Here is a 23,236-nt window from a genome sequence, read left to right on the forward strand (position 1 = left end):
TTGTCAGAGTTCATGCGTGTTGTAGCAGGTGTAGAATTTCCTTTCTAAGACTAAATAATATTCCATTGTATGGCCAGACCCCATTTATCCACCCTTTGGTGAGGGTGCTTCCACCCTTTGGTTATTGTGAAGAGTGCCGCCACGGACGTGGGTGTGTAAATCTCTCTTCAGACTTGTGTTTGCAGTCTCTTGTGTGTAAACCCAGACGCTTCTCTGGTACCTGTACTGAGAAGTGGGATCGCCACACCAGTCGTGGGAGTTAGGGCCCATCCTAACCCAGTATGACCTCACCTTAACACTTTTATCTGTAATGATCCTATTTCTTTTCTTTTCTTTTTTCTTTTAATGCTTATTTATTTTGGGGAGAGGGAGAGAGAACTCTAGGGAAGAGGCAGAGGATCTGAAGCGGGCTCTGTGCTGACAGCAGGGAGCCCAACGCGGGGGCTCGAACTCAAACTCCCAAGATCATGACCTGAGCTGAAGTCGGACACTTAACTGACTGAGCCACCAGGTGCCCCTGTAATGGTCCTATTTCTAAATAAGGTCACATTATGAGGTTCTGGCGGGCAGGACTTTGTAGGTGACACCGTGTTTGTGATAAAAAAGAAATACGGTATTTGGATTTTGTTCCTGGCACACAGTCCTGAAAACCCTTTGAGTTTATTGTCTTCTGTATGCTAACAAATGACTCACTGTTGGGGGTGGGGGGACCCTAGCTAGTTTCAGGATGGGGGCCGGTTGCCAGAAAAAAACAACCATATTTAAAGGGTTAGGATTTTCAGCCTCAACCTCATTTCCTGGGAGGTAGGAGCGGGAGTGGAGGTCGAGTCAGTCATCATTGGTCAGTGGTTTAAGTCATGCCTGTGTAACGAGACCTCCATAGAAGTCCCTCAGTGAAGACATTTGGGATAGCTTCCCACGTCCCCGTGCTGGGGACAGTGGCATACCCTTACCTGTGCAGACAGAGGCTTTTGCACTTGAACCCTTCCCAGCCTTGTCCTTAATCCCACGTTCGTTTTTATCCTTTAAACTGTCGTACTAAGTACCAGGTGCTCCTGGGTTCTGTGATGTAAGTTCTGTAAGTTGTTCAGTTGAATTACTTAACTTAGGGGAAGGGTGATTGTGGGACCCTCTGAATTTGTAGTTGGGCAACAGATGTGTGGTGTAGCCTGGGCATCCCATTTGCAGCTGGACAATCTTGTGAGACTGAGCCCTTACCTGTGTGCTAACTCCGGATTATTAGGATCAGAATGGAATGGGATCGTTCAGCCTTCACATAGTGTCTGAGAGTCAGAGACGTCTCAGTCCTGTACAGTCAGCAAGTCAGACAGTATTACAAAGGATGGCTGGTGTGTAATGGGACCCGTGCAGGATTTAAATTTTTTTTTTTTTTTTTTACATTTTATTTATTTTCGATAGAGACAGAGCACAAGTCGGGGAGGGGCAGAGAGAGGGAGACACAGAATCTGAAACAGGCTCCAGGCTCCGAGCCGTCAGCACAGAGCTCGACGCGGGGCTCGAACCCACAGACCTCGAGATCATGACCTGAGCCAAAGTCGGCCGCCCAACCGACTGAGCCACCCAGGCGCCCCACCCATGCAGCATTTTAAAGACTGAACTCCTTACCTTCTCCTCGTCCCACTCCCAAAATAAACCAGCACATTTACCAGTCAGTTCACATCCCACTAATACTCTGGATTCAGAATCCTGATGTTTTCTTTGACTTCTCTTCTGTCCCTGTCATTTGGTCCACAGGACCTGGACCCGGACAGATTCTGGTTTAGTCATTGTCTTATTCTCCCACCTGTTCTCTCCTATGATGCTAACCAGGACTTTTCCCTTACTTCTTGGTTTGCAATTCTTTGTTGTTCAGGCCATTGTTTATCTTCTGTCTCTTCAGTCATTGCTTTTTTGTTGTTGCCAGATAATCTTCCAAACTGCAGTCATGTTGCGTGTTGAGTGTAGATTTCTCACGTCGGTTCTTCAGTAATGCCCCAAATCTGCCTTCTCAGCATTTATTTTTCCTGCTGCTTCTCTCAGTGAATGGTGTTTCAGACGTACTGACCTCGAACTACTCGTGGTCTCCTGGGCTTGCCCAGCACTTTTCAGCCTGTGTGCCGTTTCCCCTGTATGTCCGCCTGCTTGTTGGAAATCTGGGCATCGCTTAGCCTTTCTGTCGGTTGTTGCCTAGCGTGTGACGCCAGGCTTCACTCTCCTCGGCCCCTGTCATGCTGTGTGTATTTTTGGGGGGTTGGGGAGGGCTGGCAATTACCCTCAAAATATCTCCTGCGTTGAAGAAATTTTTACTTGAATTTCAGTCATTCCATTGATTTTTACTTGAGTGGCTTTTTCTGATAAATTTAGATAGTACGAAATTTCGTACTTTGTTAAAGACATCCCGTACCATCCATCCTGTTTTAGTTTGTGCATTATACGTTCAATGTGTGCATAGACATTTGGAGTAATGTTCACTTGATGTTATGATTGTTACTTCTGATCAGAGAAATTTGGGGTGATTTTAAACCATCTGTGTACTTTTAGGTATTGGAAGAAGTTTTATAACAAGTGGGTTATTACTTTAGTAAGGACAAGCTGTTACTCTAAGAAAGAAAATGGGTTTTGTAAAAATGTAAGGAAGAATACAGGAGACAATGTGTAATTCCATACAGAAAGATGACTCTTACTAGCACTTTTGCTCATATGCTTGCAGACACAGCTGGACACGTCTGTTTCATGTATAAAATGGAGCATCATACTGCATGATGTTGTGGGACTTTTTCTCTCACATTATGTTACTGTGGATATTTTTCCATGTCAGGAAACAGAACAGTACTAGTTACAGTTCTTATTGCTGCCTAGTGTGTAGTTTCAAGACTGTCATTTTAATTGTACCTGTCTGCTTTGTCTTCTTTTGGCTGACTTCCACTTTTCCCCTGTGGATAAAACATTCCTTGGTGAGCGTCCTTCTCCATACTGTCGATGTTCACTGATTGGATGGGAACGGCTTTCAAAGTCATGAGGGTCCCCAAGATGAATTTAGAGTGTCTGTGAGCGCTGTGTTCATAATAGTACTAAGACCCGGTGTGCCCTTTTCACAGTGCTGTAAATTTGTACCAATGTTGCAGAAGTAATGGGGAGTCAGTCGCCTCAGCCACAAAATGTTATAAGTCAGGCCACGCAGAAAAAAAAAATTACAGTTTTGTTTAGTTAGACCCTTGATGAGGTAGTAGATGTTATTTTATTAAATCTTGACTCTGAGTCCATAATTTTTTTTTTTTTTTTTTTTTTTTTTTTTTTGGTTTAAGACGAAATGGGAAGTACGCATAAGGCACTTCTGTTATTACCGTCTGTGGCTCCCAGGGAACAGTACCTGTCTGGTTGTGTTGAGAACTGAATTAGCTGTTTAATTACTGTTTTGTTTTTTTCACGAAACACCAGTTTCACTTGAAAAGACAATTGGCCAACTGTAATCACTCAGCCTTTAGTATTTGCCAGATGTGTGCTTGCAAATGAAGTGAGCCTGCCTCTTCAAGGAAAGAAGCACCTGACAGTATTGATTGCCAATGAGAAAATCCAAGCTTTCAGGCAAAAATTAGAATTTTGGAAAAGTTGTGTTTGCTGTGGTGAACTTGAAAACATCCCAATATTTGAAGACTTTTCTGATGAGATTGGTGGTGCTGTTAATAACAGATCTAATTTTTGATATTGAATGATGAAAAGTGTCCAGATTTTGAAGCACTGGATAACTCAGTGAACCGGTATTTTCTTTCTTTTTTTTTTTTTTTTTAATTTTTTTTTTTTAACATTTATTATTTTTGAGACAGAGAGAGAGAGACAGAGCATGAACGGGGGAGGGTCAGAGAGAGGGAAACACAGAATCTGAAACAGGCTCCAGGCTCTGAGCTGTCAGCACAGAGCCCGATGCGGGGCTCGAACTCATGGACTGCGAGATCATGACCTGAGCCGAGGTCAGCCACTTAACCGACTGAGCCACCCAGGCGCCCCAGTGAACCGGTATTTTCAAAACGATGTTACACGATCACTCGTGATAAAAGATTTATTAACAATGCAAGACACAGCGGTGCATTTTAATAGAGGAGAGTACGAAATGTTCATTGATAACGCTTCAGATTCTGCACTGCAAACAGGCTTTAAGAAACTGCCACTTGTTGAGTATTGGTATAGTATCAAGACTATCTGAAGTTCTCTGAAAACGTGATTAACACTCTCTTTTGCAACTTCACATGTACTTGGTGTTGCATTTTTTTCACGCTCTTCAATTAGAACAAATGTTGCAGGAGATTGAAAGCAGAATCAGACGTAAAAATCCAGCTGTTTTCTCCAAAGACAGATATTAAGGAGTTTTGCAAGACTGTTACATTGGGGGCATTTGCAAGACATTTGCAAGACATTACATTGGATGGCTCAGTCGGTTAAGCGTCTGACTCTTGATTTTGGCTCAGGTCATGATCTCACGAACCCTGAGATTGAGCTCCAGGTCAGGCTCTGTGCTGACAGCACAGTGCCTGCCTGGGATTCTCTCTCCCACTCTCTCTGCCCCTCCCCCACTCGTTCTCTCTCTCTTTCTCTCTCTCTCACTCTCCCCCTCTCCCCCCATCTCTCTCTTTCTCTTTCAAAATAATCTTAAAAAGAATATGTTCTGTTAACATGTAATGGGTTTATTGTTTCTCTTAAGTGAACTTACGAATGATATTGTTAAAATGCATTGGTTTAATTTCTAAAATTGATCATATTACCTATGCGCCCCATGTACATTTAATTTTTCTAAATCTTGAAAAGATTTTTAGAATTTATTTTGATGAAAAGCACACCTGCATGTGCTTGGGTGGGGGAGGGGCAGAGGGAGACAGAACCCCAAGCAGGCTTCATGCTTTGGTGCAGAGCCAGATGTGGGGCTTGATCCCACAGACCGTGAACTTATGAGCTGAGCTGAAATCAAGAGTTGGAGGCTTAACCTACTCGGCCACTCGGGCTTTAAAATTTTGATCAGTCAGCTCTGTCCGCCCATGAAACCACCTTTTTTGCACTTGGGGAAAAAAAAAAATTGTAGTCAGCCTGGTTAACACCTTCCACTCCTCTCCTCCTCGTTTTCCATATATATTTGTTCGTGGGGTTTTTATTTGTCTCTACCTGTTAGACAGTAACCTACGTGGGGTGGAGATTTTTTTTTTTAAATTTTTATTTTTGAGAGAGAGTGCGTGCTCATGCGAGTGGTGGGGGGTCAGAGAGAAGGGGGACAGAGGAATGAAACAGGCTCTGCACTGACAGCAGAGGGCCTGATGCGGGGCTCAAACTCACCAACTGTGACATCATGACCTGAGCCACCCAGGCGCCGCAACAGGGTGGAGATTTTAATCTTGTACACCTCATATGCCAGGTGTTCAGAACAATGCCAGACACACATTAGGTGCTCAAGAAATAATTGTTGATGAAGGATATGGGTTGAACTAATCCTTATTTTGGAATAATTTCATAGCCAGTTTTCTCGGACATTTTATGGGGGTCTTTTCCTTGGAGTAGTATTTATTTTAATTACTTTTGCATAATCCAGGCTTCTAATTTTGATTTTCGTGGATTTAACTTCAGGAAGTACTTACATAGCAAGACGGCAGTTAAATTTTCTTCTGGCGTGTCTTCTCTGCTGGATAGAGGTTGACTGGGGCAGGGGGTTCCCGACTCTAGCTGTCATCACAATTCCTAGAGCCCACTGGATCAGATTCAGGGAGGGGCCAAGGATTGTATGATTTTTAACAAGATTTCTAAGGGGTTGTTGTTAGCGTGGCATAAGGGTTTTCTGGCCTCAGCAGAACTGGGTGCTGTCATTAGCAATATCTGCCAAGGGTGATTGTAACTATTAATTCCTTTCCTGTGTACTGATGGCAAAAACGGCCATGAACAAAACTTTTTACTTACAAAAAATGTTGGGACTTTGTTCATGTTGTCGTAGCTAGGGAATGCTCTCTGTTTTTGTGAAGTATGTGATCTGGTGGAGTGAGGAAAACGAACACAGTTTGAATTAGTTGCTTGTGTTTAACGTAATCGTTAAAAAAAAATCCGTATTTCTGTCTTCTCTTGAAAAGTTGGAGTCTGCCCTCACTGGGCCTGTATTCCCTGTAATCCACGGGAATGCTCTTGTCTGTAAACAAGGTAAAGCCCTGCTAAATTCGACATAATTCCCATCCAGCTCGCTTTGCTCGTTCCCTGCCTACTTCCTGTAGACGTTTGAGTTTTTAATCCCTGACCAAAGGTTCTTAATTATCTTTCTTAAAAACTGAGTCCATTGAAGTATAATTGACATTCAAGAGATTGCCTATCTTTGAAACACACAGTTTGGTAAGTTTGGATGTGCATACACATCCATGAAACCACAACTACGTTGTAACGAATGTGTCATCATCAGAAGTGTCTCTATGTCCTTTGTAATTCCTGCTTCCTGCCCCACTGTCCTTGAGCAAATGCTGATTTTTATTACTGTTGGGTGTTTATCATTTTATGAAAAGGAATCTGAGAATATGTGTGTTTTTTTTTTTTTTCTTTTGTTTGGCTTCTCTCAGCATAGTTACTTTGAAGGTCATCCGTGTCGTTGAGGGTGTCAGTGTCTCATTCTCCCTTAGTGCTGAGGGGAATGGGGTTTATGGATATTCCACCATTTTATGTTTGCCTTTGATGGACCTTTGGGATGTTTCCACTTTTTGGCTTTTACCCATAACGTGGCTGTGAACGGTTGTGTACAAGCCTTTGCATGCAATTTATATTTCTTTTTCTCTTGGTTCGTCACATAGGAGAGGGATGGCTGGGTCATATGGTAGGGGTGTATTTAAGTACTTAACTTTTTTAAGGAACAGCCAGACTATTTCATTAAGTGGTTGTGTCCCTTCCCGCTCCTGTCAGCAGAATAGAAGTGCTCACTTGCTCCACACCCTTGACAGCACTTAGTGGGGCGGGTCTTTTGCATTTTAGCCCATTCTCTTAGCTGTGTCCTGGGGTTTGGTGTGGTTTGGTGTGGTCTTAATTTCCCTAAGGACAGTGTACTGTTGAGAAGCTTTACGTAGGCTCTTTGTCATACATATGTGTTCATTTAAAAAAAATTTTTTTTTAATGTTTGTTTATTTTTGAGAGAGAGAGAACGAGTGAGTGGTGAGTGAGCATGAGCTGGGGAAAGGGCAGAGAGAGAGGGAGACACAGAATCCGAAGCAGGCTCCAGGCTCTGAGCTGTCAGCACAGAGCCCAACGCGGGGCTCGAACTCACAAACTGTGAGATCATGACCTGAGCTGAAGTTGGATGCTTAACTGACTGAGCCACCCAGGTGCCCCTGTCATACATGTTATTTAGTCTCTATTTAAATAATTTTTTCCCCTCAAAGTTGGGTTTTTATTGTGAGTTTGAGAGTTTTTAATATTTTCCGTGTGCAAGTTCTTTATTAGATACATACTTTGCAAAGACTTACTACTAGTTTGGCTTGTCTTCTTCTTTTTTAAAATTATTTGCATTTTAAAAAACTTTTATTTACTTATTTCGAGAGAGAGAGAGAAAGAGAAAATCTGTGCTGTCAGCTCAGAGTCTGACGTGGGGCTCTATTCCACCAACTCTGAGATCATGGTCTGAGCCGAAATCAAGATTCGAACACTCAACTGACTGAACCACCCAGGCGCCCCTTTCTTATTTCCTTAGTTATTTCTTTGACCTTTTGGTTGATGAAGTGCTGTTTAATTTCCACATATTTGTGAGTTTTCCAGTTTTCCTTCTATTGTTGATTTCTAGCTTTATTCTATTTTAGTCAGAGACTATGCTTTGTGTGATTTTGACCTATTTAAGTTTATTAAGAGTTGTTTTATGGCCTACCAATGGAATGGGAAAAGATATTTGCAAATGACACATTGGACAAAGGGCTAGTATCCAAAATCTATAAAGAACTCACCAAACTCCACACCCGAGAAACAAATAATCCAGTGAAGAAATGGGCAGAAAACATGAATAGACACTTCTCTAAAGAAGACACCCAGATGGCCAACGGGCACATGAAAAGATGCTCAACATCATTCCTCATCAGGGAAATCCAAATCAAAACCTCACTGAGGTATCACCTCATACCGGTCAGAGTGGCTAAAATGAACAAATCAAGAGAATATAGATGCTGGAGAAGATGTGGAGAAACGGGAACCCTCTTGCACTGTTGGTGGGAATGCAAACTGGTGCAGACACTCTGGAAAACAGCGTGGAGGTTCCTCAAAAAATTAAAAATAGACCTACCCTATGACCCAGCAATAGCACTGCTAGGAATTTACCCAGGGGATACAGGAGTGCTGATGCATGGAGGTACTTGTACCCCAGTGTTTATGGCAGCACTTTCAACAATAGCCAAATAATGGAAAGAGCCTAAATGTCCATCAACTGGCGAATGGATAAAGAAGATGTGGTTTATATATATAATGGAATACTACTTGGCAATGGGAAAGAATGAAATACGGCCTTTTGTAGCAACGTGGATAGAACTGGAGAGTGTTACGCTAAGTGAAATAAGTTATACAGAGAAAGACAGATATCATATGGTTTCACTCTTATGAGGATCTTGAGAAACTTAACAGAAGACCATGGGGGAGGGGAAGGGGGAAAAAAAAGTTAGGGAGGGAGCCAAACCATAAGAGACTCTTAAAAATTGAGAATAAACTGAGGGTTGATGGGGGGTGGGAGGGAGGGGTGGGTGGGTGATGGGCATTGAGGAGGGCACCTGTTGGGATGATCACTGGGTGTTGTATGGAAAACCAGTTTGACAATAAATTTCATATTAAAAAAACAAACAAACATATCCTCCAGAATGTTCTATGTGCACATGAGAAGAAAGTGTATTCTTTTGTTGGGTTGAGTGTTCTGTATTTGTCTGTTACGTCTAATAGCCAATATAATCTCATCCTAACTCAATTATACGTGCAAAGACCCTGTTTCTGAATAAGATCACATTCATAGGTGGGAGAACAGGGGGAAAGGACTTTAATGTGTCTTTTGGGGCATGTGATTTAGTCAGCTACACAGAGCGAGCAAGCAACAGATTCCTTCTGTTTTTGTTTGTGAGTATTTTTATTTCATCTTAATTTTTGATAGTTTTGCTGGACATAGAATTCTTTCTTTGAGCACTTTGTATAGGTCTCTGCCACTGTGTCTGAGAATTACCTGTTAAATTATATATATATTTTTTCTGTTAAATTATCTTAATTGCAGTTCCCTTGTAAGTGATACTTGTTTTTCTCTTACTGCTGTTAAGGGATTTTCCTTGTCTCTGAAACATTTTGACTATGGTACGTGTGTCTACCTTAAGTTTGTGGGCTTTTTGGATGCATAAATTAATACTTACAATAAGCTTGGTAAGTTATGCAGCTATTATTTCCTCAAATATTTTTTTCTGCTCCCTTCCCCCTTCTAATACTCCTATTACACATATATTGGTGCCTCACATTTCTGTGAAGCTATGTTCATTTTTCTTTATTTTTTTTCCTTTGTGTTCTTTGGATCGGATGATCTCTTGATCTATTTTTAGGATACAAACTCTTTCTTCTGTCAGTTTAGATCTACTGTTGAGCCCCTCTGGTGAATTTTTCATTTCAGTTACTTTTCAATTCCAGAATTTGTTTTTGGCTCTTGTTTTTATAATTCCTATTCCTATCGCTTACTTGATGGAAGTGTCATCCCTCCCTTTTGTTCATTAGTCACGTTTCATGTAGTTCTTTGAACATCCTCACAGACGTTGAGTCTAACATCTCGTCCTCTTACAGACCTTTTTTGTTGCCTGCCTTTTTTTCTGATGGGTTCTGTGTGGGTTATGCTTTCCTGTTTCTTTGCATGTCTTGTAATTTCTTATCAGATATTGAGCATTTTAGAAAATGTGTTGTGTCCACTCAGGGTGCTGATCTGCCTACTCCCCACCTCTGGGCTTGTTAGGTATTTGCTTTTTAACTTGTTTGATGACTGGCTAGGTTGTTTAAGCAAAGTCTTTGTCCCCTACTCCACTCTGGGCAGGGTGCAGCTTCTGATGACATTCCTCAGAGGCCATAGCCTTGGCCATGCCCATAGTCACCCTGCGATGGTGGTGGTTTGGCCCTGCTCATTTCTGTCTTTTTTTTTTTTTTTTTTTCCCTTAATCTTTATTTTTGAGAGAGCGAGCTTGGGCGCATGCGAGCGAGAGCGCAAGTGCGAGTGGGGGAGGGGCAGAGAGAGAGAGGGAGACACGGAATCCGAAGCAGGCTCCAGGCTCCAGGCTCCAGGCTCCGAGCTGTCAGCACAGAGCCCGACGTGGGACTCGAGCTCACAAACCGTGAGATCACGACCTGAGCTGAAGTCGGACGCTTAACTGAGCCACCCAGGCACCCCTCATTTCTGTCTTTCTCTCTGATCCCATCTTCAGTGCTGTGGGGTGTAATTTGCTTTCTAAACTGATGGTATTAAATTCAGGCTCCTTTGATTGGGTGGTGTCTGGGGTCAGTGTTTGAGATGTTTTAACCCCAGTGGGCCCTTCCCACCTGTCTCCCCATTTCTTTCTGGCACAGTAGGCAGCCTGGACAGGTCAGTCTTTATCTCCATTGACTTTTACTCTCTTTTCAAGGACCTCTCCAAAATTCCCACTTTCTGAGAGCACCTTTTGGCCAGAACTCTTTTTGCACGCTATTCCAAGTGAAACCAGCTCCTCCGAGAGAGTTGGGAGCTCTCTGTTCTAAGGCTTGCTTTTCTCCTTTGGCAAACTGAGGTACAGCCCTGTGCTGTGGGTGTGGACAGTGGTGTGCTTGTCTGTGATTGACATCCTTGCTTTAGGAGCTGAGTGCCTGGATGGAGGGTGCAGGGGGTGCGGCAGGGAGGAGTAGCTCTGAGGTGTCCTTGGCTTACGTCTCTTGGTGCGAAACCCCACAAGCTGGGGCGGGAGCTGTCTGGGCCCCAGCAGTGTCTCCCACAGGTGGGGCCTGGATGGAAGAAGGGAGCCCCCACCTCTCACTGGCACTCACCCAGGGCTTAGCCCAGGCCTGGGCAACAGGGGCAGGACGAAGAGTGCAGAGGTCTGAGTTCCCCCCTGCACCTGTCTGGAGGGGAGTCGAAGCCACACTGAACTGGGAGGGAGAGGAGGGATCAGTCCTGGTTCAGCAGCCCCAGATTCTTGCAGCTGTTCTTTGGGTAGATTTCTTGAAAAAGGTATTTCTCGTTTGATGTATGCCTTTACAATCAATTCCATAGACTTTAAATGGTTATTTTATTAAAAATAATTTTCATCAGTTTCACAGGGAGTGCGGTGGGCAGGACTCCTCATGCCGCCGTCCTGGACGCGGAACTCTCAAGGGTACCGAGTTTCTGATAGCTTTCATTGTTGTTGTTTTTTAAATCACTTCTGTTGGGGAGCGAGCCTGTGGTTGGAATCGATGTATTATTACCTTGTTAGAACTTGATTGGCTAAGTCTGGATGAATTCCTGGGGCTTTATTGGTGTTTTTATCATCTGACTCCCCTAGGTAGATTCTCCCTGGGGAGGTATCTGTCTGCTGCTACTTCTCAAGCCTCTTTGCTTGCATGTGTATCTAAGAGGAAAAAATTTCATTCCAAATCTTTGATTTTCCTAATAAAAAAAGTTTTAAATGAGATAGGAGATATACCATGAGATATACACTTGGTATGGGAAAAATGTACAATATCTTATTAATATTTTCCATAATGATTACATGCTATATAATATTTTGGATATACTAGGTTAAATAAAATATGTTGTTAAAGTTTCGCCTGTTAAACTTTTATTCTTTTTATTTTTTTTAAGTGTGTGTTTATTCATTTATAGAGAGAGAATATGTGCTTGTGCAAGTGTAGGGGGGGCGGGGTGGGGGACAGGGAATCCCAAGCGGGTTCCACACTGTGCGCACGGAGCCCATCGTGGGGCTCCATCTCATAAACTGTGAGATCATGACTTGAGCTGAACTCAGGAATCAGATGCTCAGCCGACTGGGCCACCCTGGCACCCCTCTTTTTTAAAATGAGTCTACTAGAGGGGCGATTAGGGTGGCTCAGTTGGTTAAGTGTCCACCTTCGGCTCAGGTCATGATGTCACGGTTCGTGGGTTTGAGCCCCGTATCGGACTCTGTGCTGCCAGCTTGGAGCCTGGAACCTGCTTCAGATTCTGTGTCTCCCTCTCTCTTTCTGCCCCTCCCCCCAGTTGTGCGCATCGTGTATGCGCACACGCTGTCTCTCTGTTTCTCTCTCAAAAGTCCCATTAAAATGTGGCTACTAGAAAATTTAAAATTATGTATGTGACTTGCATTTTATTCCTGTTGTTCAATTCTGTGTTACCCCTACTTTCCTTAAATAGGGTCTTTGAAAACAAAGAAACTTAGAAAACTATGGTTAATTTGGAAAAATGTAAAGATTACACAAAGTATTAGAAAAGTATCTTTGGGGCTCCTGGGTGGCTTACGTGTCTGACTCTTGATTTTGGCTCAGGTCGTGATCTCATGATTCTAGGCGATTGAGCCCTGTGTCAGGCTCTGCAGTGACAGTGTGGACCATGCTTGGGATTCCCTCCCCCCTCCCCCTCTTGAAATAAAAAAACTTGGGGCACCTGGGTGGCGCAGTCGGTTAAGCGTCTGACTTCAGCCAGGTCACGATCTCGCGGTCCATGAGTTCGAGCCCCGCGTCAGGCTCTGGGCTGATGGCTCAGAGCCTGGAGCCTGTTTCCGATTCTGTGTCTCCCTCTCTCTCTGCCCCTCCCCCGTTCATGCTCTGTCTCTCTCTGTCCCAAAAATAAATAAACGTTGAAAAAAAAAAAAAAAGAAAAAACTTAAAAAAACACCTTTAACTTCTGGCAAAGCAGAACTTTTTCCTTTTCATGTAGTTGTAGTAAAAATATATACTGAAAATAATTTTGTAAAGAAAATTTCTTACTAAAGTTTATGATTTTTAAAAAATTCTAGTCAGTGATTTTTCATGCTTAATAGTGTTCGGTAACTTTGTACCTAATTTTTTGAATTATTAAAAATGGCTAAAGCATTTCTAACAGTTGTATGTGGAACTTCTGTATTTTATTTGTGCATTCGTTCATGTGGGTGCTGTGTACTTGACAGTGGTACATGACAAGGTAGGGTCCCCTAAGCCCCTCCCCCTTCTTTAAGGGGTCTGGGATGGAAACCGTGCGGAGGTCAGGAAATTCTCAGTGTGTTGGGGGATGAGTTGGGGGCAGGACTCCCTAGCAGCAGAGGGCCTCTCTCTTCCTCTTGTGCCCTTGCTGGGGCTCGTGGCCCAGGGGGCTCTTACTCTTTGGAGGCCATGTGGACCATAAGATCTACCACTCAGTTGCTGTGGTCAAATTCATTGTCATACCAGGAAAGGAGCTTGACACAGTGGTCCTTGAGAGCAATGCCAGCCCCAGCATCAAAGGTGGAAGAGTGGGTGTTACTGTTAAAGTCATAGGAGACAACCTGGTCCTCACTGGAGCCCTGGATGCCCTTGAGGGGGCCCCCCAATGGCCTGCTTCACCACCTTCTTGATGTCATTGTATTTGGCAGCTTTCTCCAGGTGGCATTAGATCCATAACTGACATGTTGGCAGCGGGCACATGGAAGGCCATGCCAAATGAGTTTCCCATTCAGCTCAGGGTTGACCTTGCCTATAGCCTTGGTGGCACCAGAAGATGCAGGGATGATGTTCTGAGCAGCCCCTCAGCTGTCACACCACAGCTTCCCAGAGGGGCCGTCAGTGGTCTTCTGGTTGGCAGTGATGTCGTGGACTGTGGTCATAAGTCCTTCCACAGTGCCAGAGTTGTCATGGATGGCCTTGGCCAGAGGGACTAAGCAGTTGGTGGTGCAGGACGCGTTGCTGACAAGCTTGAGGGAGTTGTACTTCTCGTGGTTCACGCCCATCACAAACATGAGGACATCAGTAAAAGAGGCAGAGATGATGACCCTCTCAGTTCCACCCTTCACGTTAGCCCCAGTCTTCTCCATGGTGGTGAACATACCACTGGACTCCACGGGGGAGTCGGCACCAGCGTCTCCCCATTTGATGTTGGCAGGATCTCGCTCCTGGGAGATGGAGATGGGCTTTCCGTTGATGACAGGTTTCCCGTTCTTAGCGCTGACTGCGCATTGAATTTGCTACGGGTGGAATCATAGTGGAACATGTAGACCTTCTCCGTTGTGTCTCGGGGATGCAGCGCTCACGGCGCAAGAAGTGGCCATGTGTCAAACAGGAGGGAGCAGAGAGCCAGAACTTTTACATCTTAAAATGTCATTTCAGGAATCCTTGAAAGAAGCTGGTTCAGTACAGATCTTCCTCAGCTTACCGTGGGCTTATGTCCTGATAAGCCTGTCACATGGTGAAAATACTGTAATTTGAAAATGCATTTAATACACCTAACTTACTGAACACTGTGGCTTAGCCTGGCCTACCTTAAATGTGCTCGCAACGTTCATTATATTAGCCTACGGTTGGGCAGAATCACATAACACAAAACCTATTTTATAGTAAAGCGTTGACTAGTCTGTGTAGTGTATTGGAGACTGTGTTGAAAGTGACATGTGGAGCAGTCGTCTGGGTACAGATGCTAGTTGCCTTATTGGCGATTTACTCTCATCCTGTGGCTCCTGGGCGCTGCCGTTCACTGCCGTTTACCACGAGAAAGCATAGGACTGCATGTTGCTTGCTAGCTTGGGAAAAGATGCGAATTCAAAACTTGACGTATGGTTTTTACAGACCGCGTATTGCTTTTGCACCGTTGTAAAGTTGAAAATCGTAAGTCGAGGCCGTGTAAGTCAGGGAACGTCTGTATTTGAATATCTGTGTCTGTTTTACTTTAGTAAGACTGACTTTCGTGGCTTCTCTTTCACAGATGATGACTTTGACCAGTTTGATAAGCCTGGTGCAGAGCGGTCGTGGAGAAGAAGAGCCGCGGACGAGGACTGGGACAGGTGCGGGACGGCGAGAACTTCCCTGCTCTGCCGCCGGGCCGTGCAGAGAGCCGTACTGACAGCGCTGTGCTGGCTGCCCGGTCCTCTTCTCCGAGTGGGCCTGTCCCTGCCGGGCCCAAGTGAGGGCGCGAGGGCCTTCTGGGGGTGGCAGGCTTTCTTCCGGGCTCCTGTTCCCGGCCTGTTGTCTTTACCTCTTTCTGTGTTTTTACACAGTGATGGTGGTGTTGATTTGATGGGCGCCCAGAGCTGTTATTGGAGAGATCGTATGCCAGAGTTCTTTCGTTCTATAGAGCCTTCCCAGTATTTGGCCAGACTTTAAAAGTTTTGCCAATTTAATATGTGTAAAATAGTATCTAGCTATAATTTGTATCTTTATTTCTTTGATTAGTAGCGAAGATGGAACTATCTTTAGGAATACGCATACACCTGCACTAAAAGTATTTAAAATGCACATAGTAGTGATCAATGTCAGGTCTCTCTAGTGATTACTTCTGATGAGCAGCTCTGCTGGGAGAGGGGCGTGTCCCGGGGGAAGTACGTGGTGGGGCTTAGTCTGGGTGGCGGGTTCTCGAATGAGGATTCGTCTTTACACGTTTCTTAACGACTTAAAAACTGTGTCGGCAGTGTAAAAAATTACCTCATCCTTGGAGTCAGGAAGTTTAGTAATAAAGGTAAATAGGTCTGAATAAAGAATAGCGGTGATGTTCTGTAGTAAAAATCCTGATTGCCATTTGAAGACTGTGAGGCCCCAGAACTTTTACAGAATAATCTGCATTGAGAAGCGTACGCTTTACGGACTTATGGCTTGCATTAAGGTGAGTATTCAGTGGCTCCCAGTCTGTAACGGATCACTTCGAGCCCACAGCAGAACCTCCTGGGAGAGAACCGCCCTACGGAAGCACTGATAAACTAGCTTTGTTCACAGGATGGTGGGGAGCTGAGGAAAATATAAAGGAGATTTTAATAGCTTACTTGCCATTTGGATGTTTTCTTCTGTCAGTTGTCTAGTCCTGTCTATATGTAGTTTTCTTGTGGGTTGTTTGTCTTTCCCTTACCGATTTAGGGATTGTTATATTTCCTGAAATTTATTTTTTGTACTTGGAGGTCCCTCTTCGCAGTCTGTGACACATGTTCCCTTAAACAGTAGCCTTCAAGTAGATTTTTATAAATAATATAATCAGCTGTATAATCTGTGTGTAAGCCTGTATGGCTTTTGTTTATTAAAAACAATTTTTTTTATTGTTTATTTTTCAGAGAGAGACCGAGCATGAGTGGGGGAGGGGCAGAGAGAGAGAGAGAGAGAGAGAGAGAGAGAGAGAGAGAGAGAATGAATGAATGAATGAATCTGAAGCAGGCTCCAGGCTCCGAGCTGTTGGCGTAGAGCCCGACGTGGGGCTTGAACCCACGAATCGTGAGATCATGACCTGAGCCGGAGTTGGATGCTTAACCTACTGAGCCACCCAGGCACCCGTATTTTTTAAATTAAAATATGAATACAGTATGCTTTGAAATCATTTTCAGACTTAGTTACAAAAGTGACACAGACACTCTCACGAGCCCCCAGACTCACAGTTGCTTTCTGCCATGCCTGCTGTCGTGTGTGTCCTCTGCGCGCCCTCTCACAGAGCTGTCCTTCCTGCTGCGCTTCCAGCGGGCCGCTCGCCTCACCTGTGTGCTGCTGATGTACCACAGCACGTAGATTTCCTTGTGTATTTCCTGAGAACAGGGACATTCACTTACTCATTTCCAAATCATGAAGTTAACAAACACGGAATTCTAATTCTTAATCTGTAGTGGTTATTCAGGTTTTGTTAGTTCTCCCCAAAATGGACTTTTATAGCCAAAAATGAGTTTTCTTTTTTACCGGTTCAAGTTTCAGTTCAGGATCGTACAGTGCATTTTGTCCTGTCTTTCATCTGGAGAATTATTTATCCTTGTCTTTTATGACTTTGACACTTTTGAAGAGGACGGGCTGTTTGTTTTGTAGACTCACCCTCAATATGGATTTGCAGGCATCTCCTCAGAACTAGATTTAGGTTGTGTATTTGTCAGGAACGCTCTTCGGCAGTGCCGTGGCCTTGCTGACGTCATCACTTTGAGGAGGCGTGTGATGCTGGTCAAGGTGCTTTCCACTCTTTGTCACCTACCCTGTATTCTGGTACATACCAGAAATTTTCCTATGAAAATTGTAAAGTGGTTGTTTTTTTTTGTTTGTTTGTTTGTTTTTTAATATTCACATTAGTGAACATACAGTGTGGTCTTCAATTTGTAAGATTTTCATTTTTTTTTTATAGTTAAGATCTATGATATGCCTGAAATTGATTAAATTGATTGATTTTTAACTTACTGAGAATTCCAAAAATATGTGAAAATAGAATAGTATAGTCCCCTAAGGTACCATCAGCCAGCTTCAACATTTATTGGTATAAAGCCAATCTTGTTTTGTCTGTAATCTGCAGTCCGCCTCAAATCACAGACATAAGTTCATCTGGAAATAATTTCAGATTGTATCTCTCTAAAAAATAAAGGATTTATAAATACAATAGTATTTATAAATAACCACAAGAAAGTGATTTAAAAAATTTTTTTCTAATGTTTTATTTATTTTTGAGCGAGCGAGAACACGAGCAGGGAAGGGGCAGAGGGAGCGAGGGAGGACACAGAATCCAAAGCAGGCTCCAGTCTCTGAACTGTCAGCACAGAGCCCGATGTGGGGCTCCAACTCGTGAACCAAGAGATCGTGACCTCAGCCGAAGTTGGACGCTTAACCGACTGAGCCACCCAGGCGTCCCGGAAGTGATGCTTTTAAAAATTCCCTTCATGTTACGTTCTATTACCGATTGTCTCCTGTAAATATCAGTGTATCACATACGCACGCACGCAGAGTGTGGACAGGTGTCTGTATGCTCTTTTATAATAAAGTTTGAATTGAGTCCAGGTTAGATCCCTAGATTATAATTGACTGGTAGACCTTTTAAGTGTTGCTTCATCTGTGGGTTCTCACACATCTCGTTTTAGTCTCTACACCTTCGTGAAGAAACAAGGTGGTTTGTCTTGTAGAAGTTATGCTCTTGTTGATTGCATCCCCTGGAGTGTTTTTAGTGTGTCCTTCTTCTCGTGCATTTTCTGTGGATTAATAGATCCAGACGTCGATCAGATGATTCAGGTGAGAAAATGGGCAGAGCAGGATGGATAATCCAAGTGACTTACGTGAACTGCCTGCCCCTGAGGTACTAAATAAGCACTTGATTCTTAACTTTTATTTGCCAGCTTTCAAAATAATGGGCCAGGTCCCTTAGCATCCCCCGAAGGGGAGTTTTGTTGTGGAATCATTTCCAGCTCATAGGTTGAAGTGCTGCGTGTGTATGTTAATCCGTTGCAGTGACTATTTTTATTAATATTTGAGTTGCTCCAGCGTCTTGTCCAGTGGGAGTTTCAGTTGTCAAGATGTTAGCTGGCTTTCTGCTGCGAAGCGATTGGGTTGTGGCTCTGCCAGGAGACAGGGCTTGAGTTTTCCTTGTTCTCCCTGGTGTGACTGGCGGCTGTCCCAGCGCTGTTTATGAACAGGCTCCTCTCCTCACTCGTTTTCAGTGCGTGTTTGCATACGGGGATTCTGCATCATGTGAGTTTCTTTGATGCTTTAAAAGCATAAAGCAGCCTCTTCCATGTACTGTGGATGATAGAAGGAGAAATATGAAAGTTAAGGGGAAGAGTGAGTCAGAAATTGTCATGATCAGCTCTTGCTGCCGTGTTGCATTAGTGTTAAATATTTGGAAGGACGTGATGTTGTTGTTAAACCAACACCTGAAGCGTTTAAGTTTTTTTCAAGGATGTGCTTGTATCAGTCTGTGTCCATGCAGGAGACAGACCGCATTCTTGAGGCTTCAACTGGAGGTCATTTGATTGAAGGGGCTACTTACGGGAGAGGGTTAAAGAAGCAGTCAGAGTCGGCGAGGTGTGCGGGGAGTAGCAGCGGGCCTGAAGGGGAAGAGGGGGCACCCAAGAGCCCAGTGGGGGTTGCGCTGCTGGCAGCAGGCGGGACGGACTGTGCAGGTATAGGAGAGGGGCAGTCCCTCTCCTCCCGCTTTGTAATACTCCCTTGGGTCATCCCACGGCCCGAGGCCGGCCAGCAGCAAGTCCAGGAGAGCCTGCACGAGTCCTCCCGGAGAAACCTTCCGGTAAACGGAGGTGGCAGAGACCGGAGGAGGGTGGCCTGGAGAGAGGAGGCACGCAGAGACGAGGGGACTCAGTGCGCTGTTTGTCATCGCTCACTTCTCAGTTTGAAAGGCTGCAGCCACGTGGCTGACCACAAAATACTCGTTTCTTGAAAATGTCTTTCAGCGTACACATATTGCTTAGTTTTTGTTTTTGTTTCTAGTGTTTATTTAGTTTTGAGAGAGAGCGCGAGCGAGCGAGCCTGGGTGGGGGTGAGGCAGAGAGAGCTGAGGACAGAGGATCCTGAAGCAGGCTCTGTGCGGGCAGCCCGACACGGGGCTCGAACTCCCGAGCCGTGAGATCGTGACCTGAGCCGAAGTCGGACGCTTAACTGACTGAGCCACCCACGTGCCCCACTCCTGTTTATTAGTAAAAGTGTACTTGCCCTTAGAGAGCTGATTGTCTCTAATCTTGGACAAGAAACATAAGGATCTTGGGTGATGCTTGCTGAAAGCCCGAGGGAGTCTGGCAGTTGGAGGAAGGACCCTCCTCACCCAGCCCCGGCTCCTTTCCTTGGCCCACGTAGCTGCGGTTGTTGGCAGGGGCCCAACTGCTCATCTCTTTGGTTTTTTTGTTTTTGTTATTATTGTCATGTTCTTGTCATCAAAGCTTAGGGTCTTGGTCTTTCCTTCTTGCCTTTGCATGAGGCCAAAAGAGAGACATTGGCTCCTTTGATGACCTTGAAGCGAACTCCAGGAATGTCACCGATAGCCGGATCTTTGCGACCAAATCCAGCAACTGGAACCACGTTATCTTCCTTGATAAAATTCATCCAACTGACTTTGGGTACAAAGGCTGTGATTTTTTGGCCATTCGTGATCAGCTGGACGCTGACACAGTTCCCGATGGCAGAATTTGCCTGTTTGCCTTCCGCCTTTACTTTCCCAGCATATTTCTTTTGCACAGGAGGCATTTCCACAGGGTTGGCCTTCAGGGCTGTGCCCAAGTGGACCTCCTTGTTCTGTTGACCTTGCCACTCCCGATCTCATCCTGGCAGTGGGAAGACTTGACACTTGTCCATCCTGCCGGGTCCCCGACTCCCCCCCCCCCCCCCCCCCCCCCCCCGGCCCCAGCAAAAAAGTTCACTGCTCATCTCTTTAAACGGACTTGATTGGGCTAGGCACTCCCACTAGGTCATTGTTGTTTTTGGTGACGGTGTAATTTTGGTAGTGCTTTATAGTGTATAAATTTCTTTCCTTTTGTGTACATCTTTTGTAAGGATCCAACTTGATGCCAGTAGAGAAATACATTGGAGGTACATTTACTTTTTGTGGGGGGTTTGTGCGCAGTAGTTAGGATTTGGACTCCAGAACTAGACCATCTCGGTTCACCTATAGATGTCGCCACTTCCTAGCGGGGTGACCTTGAGTTGATTTAGAACCTCCTTGTCTTTGTTTTCACATTAAAAAAAATGGGGGATGATATAAATATCTATGTAATGGGTTGGTTAAATCAACAAGAACACTAATACGTGTGAAACACTTAAATGGTTCCTGGCACGTAATACACTGATTTCACGATTTCTTGAGCTATAATTTATGTCTGTTGTGGTTGTGTGGGCTTAATCCTTCTGTCTCCCATCCTGCTTTCTTATTTCATGGTGTTGTCTTTGTTAGTCACAGAAGCAACTATTTTCCATCCGTGTATGCTTCACTCATTTATAACTGTTAGTTTTCTTTTATCTTTTTTTAGAAAAATGCTTTTGTTTAGGAAAAATAGGTAGTCATCAAAGACTGATTTTTTTCTTTCCGTATACACCTCTTGTTAGCAGAAGGTAGGGGTAGTTTCTAGATTTTTGTTTGTATAATTAATTACCAACGCCTTTTTGTAGTATGGTTTTAGGCGTTCTCAGGGTCCCCTAGGCTGACAGTGTCACCTTTCATTTTTGTCAGAGTGACAGCCTGGCGGGGGGCTTGTCCTCAAAGGGGCGAGTGAATTGGTCATCTAGAATCAGTTCTCAAGTGCGGTTCTTGTTAGTATTGTGAATGGATCCCGTGTTTTCCTCTCCCGTGGAGGATGGCTGTACTGACTGTAACACGGAAGAAGCAGACGTCGTAGCTGAGAGGTGATAACGTGATTTGTGGAAATGTTGGAAGAAGTCCTGTGTGACTGTGTCATAGCTGTCTTATTCATACAGGTTCGCACAGGTCGGTGACAGAGTTACCCCACAGGTAAGCTCTTGTCCTGGATCTCATTGCCAAATGACTTTGGGCCACTTGTTTAATCTTGTCCTTGTTTTCTTTATCTATAATATGAAGGTAAAGGATTTATACAGGGTAACCTAAGGTAACAAAAGGTGCGTGAGTGAAAATGATTTCTCGAATTGTTTCTAGTTCTAAAAGTGTGTAGAAACACATATTTCTGTGGTAACTCCTGTAGGCATTCCTGTATAGATCCTGGTGTTCCACAAAGTAGCACACTGCAAGTAAACATGCTTTTTGGATACAGTAATGCTCAAAACCTGCAGACCTTACAGAAATTCGTAACCAGAATGCTTATAAAAGAGAGTAACAGCCCTGATACCAATATTGCTGCATTCGCACCTGAGAAATGCAGTCTGATTTTCTCCTTCTAGGTGTTGTCCTTAAGAGGCATTTGTTCTTGAGCCATTGGGTTCCCCAGAACCAAGAATGTAATTTAGCGGTAGCCATCTTCATCAACCAACCAGCAGACAAAATACATAACGGGAAATGTCTTTGGCTTTTTGATCTGGTAAAGGTTTCTGTTTTAATTGTGACATAATCTGCTTCTGGTCACTTCAGAACATAAACCTGCCGACGGCACAATGTCACAGTATGGGCAGGACTCCCGTGTGGTGCATAGAGAACTCTTGTAGCTACTGTGATTTACTTGCGTGTTCTCGTCGGCGTCGGCGTTTTCGTTTCTTCAGTTGTTGCAGTTTGATGAGCCTCCAATGGTCTCTCGGTGGTTTGGGTTGAGTTTTCCTAGTTGATGATGTTGGGCATCTTTTCTTACTTCGTCATAGGATTTTTTAAGGCAGGGAAAGAAAGGCCTAGCTGTTACTATGGTTTCTTCCTTTACGGATTACTGATCAGGTCCGGAGAAGCGCAGACCTCCCACCGAACCAAACAGTGGTGGTCTTGAGCCTGTGAGAGCTGCCCCCTGTAGCAGAGCCTCCCACACGGAAAAGACCACCTGTTCCCCTGCCCTGGAAAATACATTTTTGTTATTCGTGAAGGGAAAGGAAAGCATAGCAAACTGCGTGGGTCAGTGCCCCAGCCCCAGAGTCCCGGCTACGACTCCCAGTGACCTGCAGACCTGTACGCTGCAGGGACAGCGCACTAACTGCCTGTTTTTTTTCTCCCCAGTGAACTTGAAGATGACTTACTTGGAGAAGATCTGCTGTCTGGCAAAAAGGTAAGAAGTTGAGGTCTTCCTGAAACCCGCCTGTAGGCGCTTCGTTGCATTCAGCATAGAGGAGTGTGTCTCCCGCGTGGGGTGCACATTCATGTGTTGGAATTTGAATGAACTATTTTTTTCTTCCTTAAATATTTGTTTAATTTTGAGAGAGAGAGAGAGAGAGAGAGAGAGAGACAGACAGACAGACAGACAGACAGACAAAGCACTAGCAGGGGGACGGCCAGAGAAAGAGAGACACAGAATCGGAAGCAGGCTCCGAGCTGTCAGCAAAGAGCCCGACACGGGGCTCGAACCCACAGACCGTGAGATCATGACCTGAGCGAAAGTCGGACGCTCAACCGACTGAGCCACTTAGGCGCCCCTTGAATTATCTTTTAATTGCAGAGAGCTGACTGTTTAATCTGTTAGTAAGTTCTCCAGTAACTATGCGAGAGGGTCAGTCCTTTGTCACAAACGTTTTAGTTCTCACTCTGCCTGGGGCATCCAGCAGCTGTTGAGTTTGGGAAAGCAGCAGCATAAAACCACCATGTGCTCGTAAGAAAACTAATATCGGGAGGCTAATATTTTGCATTCCCCTTTGAAAAAATACCTGTTTATTTGAGAGAGAGAAAGTGTGAGTGGGGGAGGGGCAGAGAAGAGAGGGAGAAAGAGAACCCAAGCAGGCCCCACCCTGTCAGTGTGGAGCCAGATGTAGG

General features: G+C 44.5%; 1 protein-coding gene and 1 pseudogene across 4 annotated transcripts in view; one reads left to right on the top strand and one right to left on the bottom strand.

The window, feature by feature from the left end:
- The window catches only part of RBM33 (RNA binding motif protein 33), a 140,501-nt gene that overhangs the window by 11,350 nt on the left and 105,915 nt on the right, over window positions 1-23,236 (top strand). For all 4 annotated transcript variants that reach the window (XM_047850882.1, XM_047850883.1, XM_047850884.1 and 1 more), the window contains exons 2-3: window positions 14,867-14,945; window positions 22,490-22,538. In XM_047850882.1, the coding sequence (XP_047706838.1) occupies window positions 14,867-14,945; window positions 22,490-22,538 (128 nt within the window). The remainder of the gene's footprint in view (window positions 1-14,866; window positions 14,946-22,489; window positions 22,539-23,236) is intronic.
- Window positions 13,352-14,320, bottom strand: LOC125161217 (glyceraldehyde-3-phosphate dehydrogenase-like; annotated as a pseudogene).

This window comes from Prionailurus viverrinus, chromosome A2 (genome assembly GCF_022837055.1).
Source record: "Prionailurus viverrinus isolate Anna chromosome A2, UM_Priviv_1.0, whole genome shotgun sequence".
Lineage (NCBI taxonomy): Eukaryota > Metazoa > Chordata > Mammalia > Carnivora > Felidae > Prionailurus > Prionailurus viverrinus.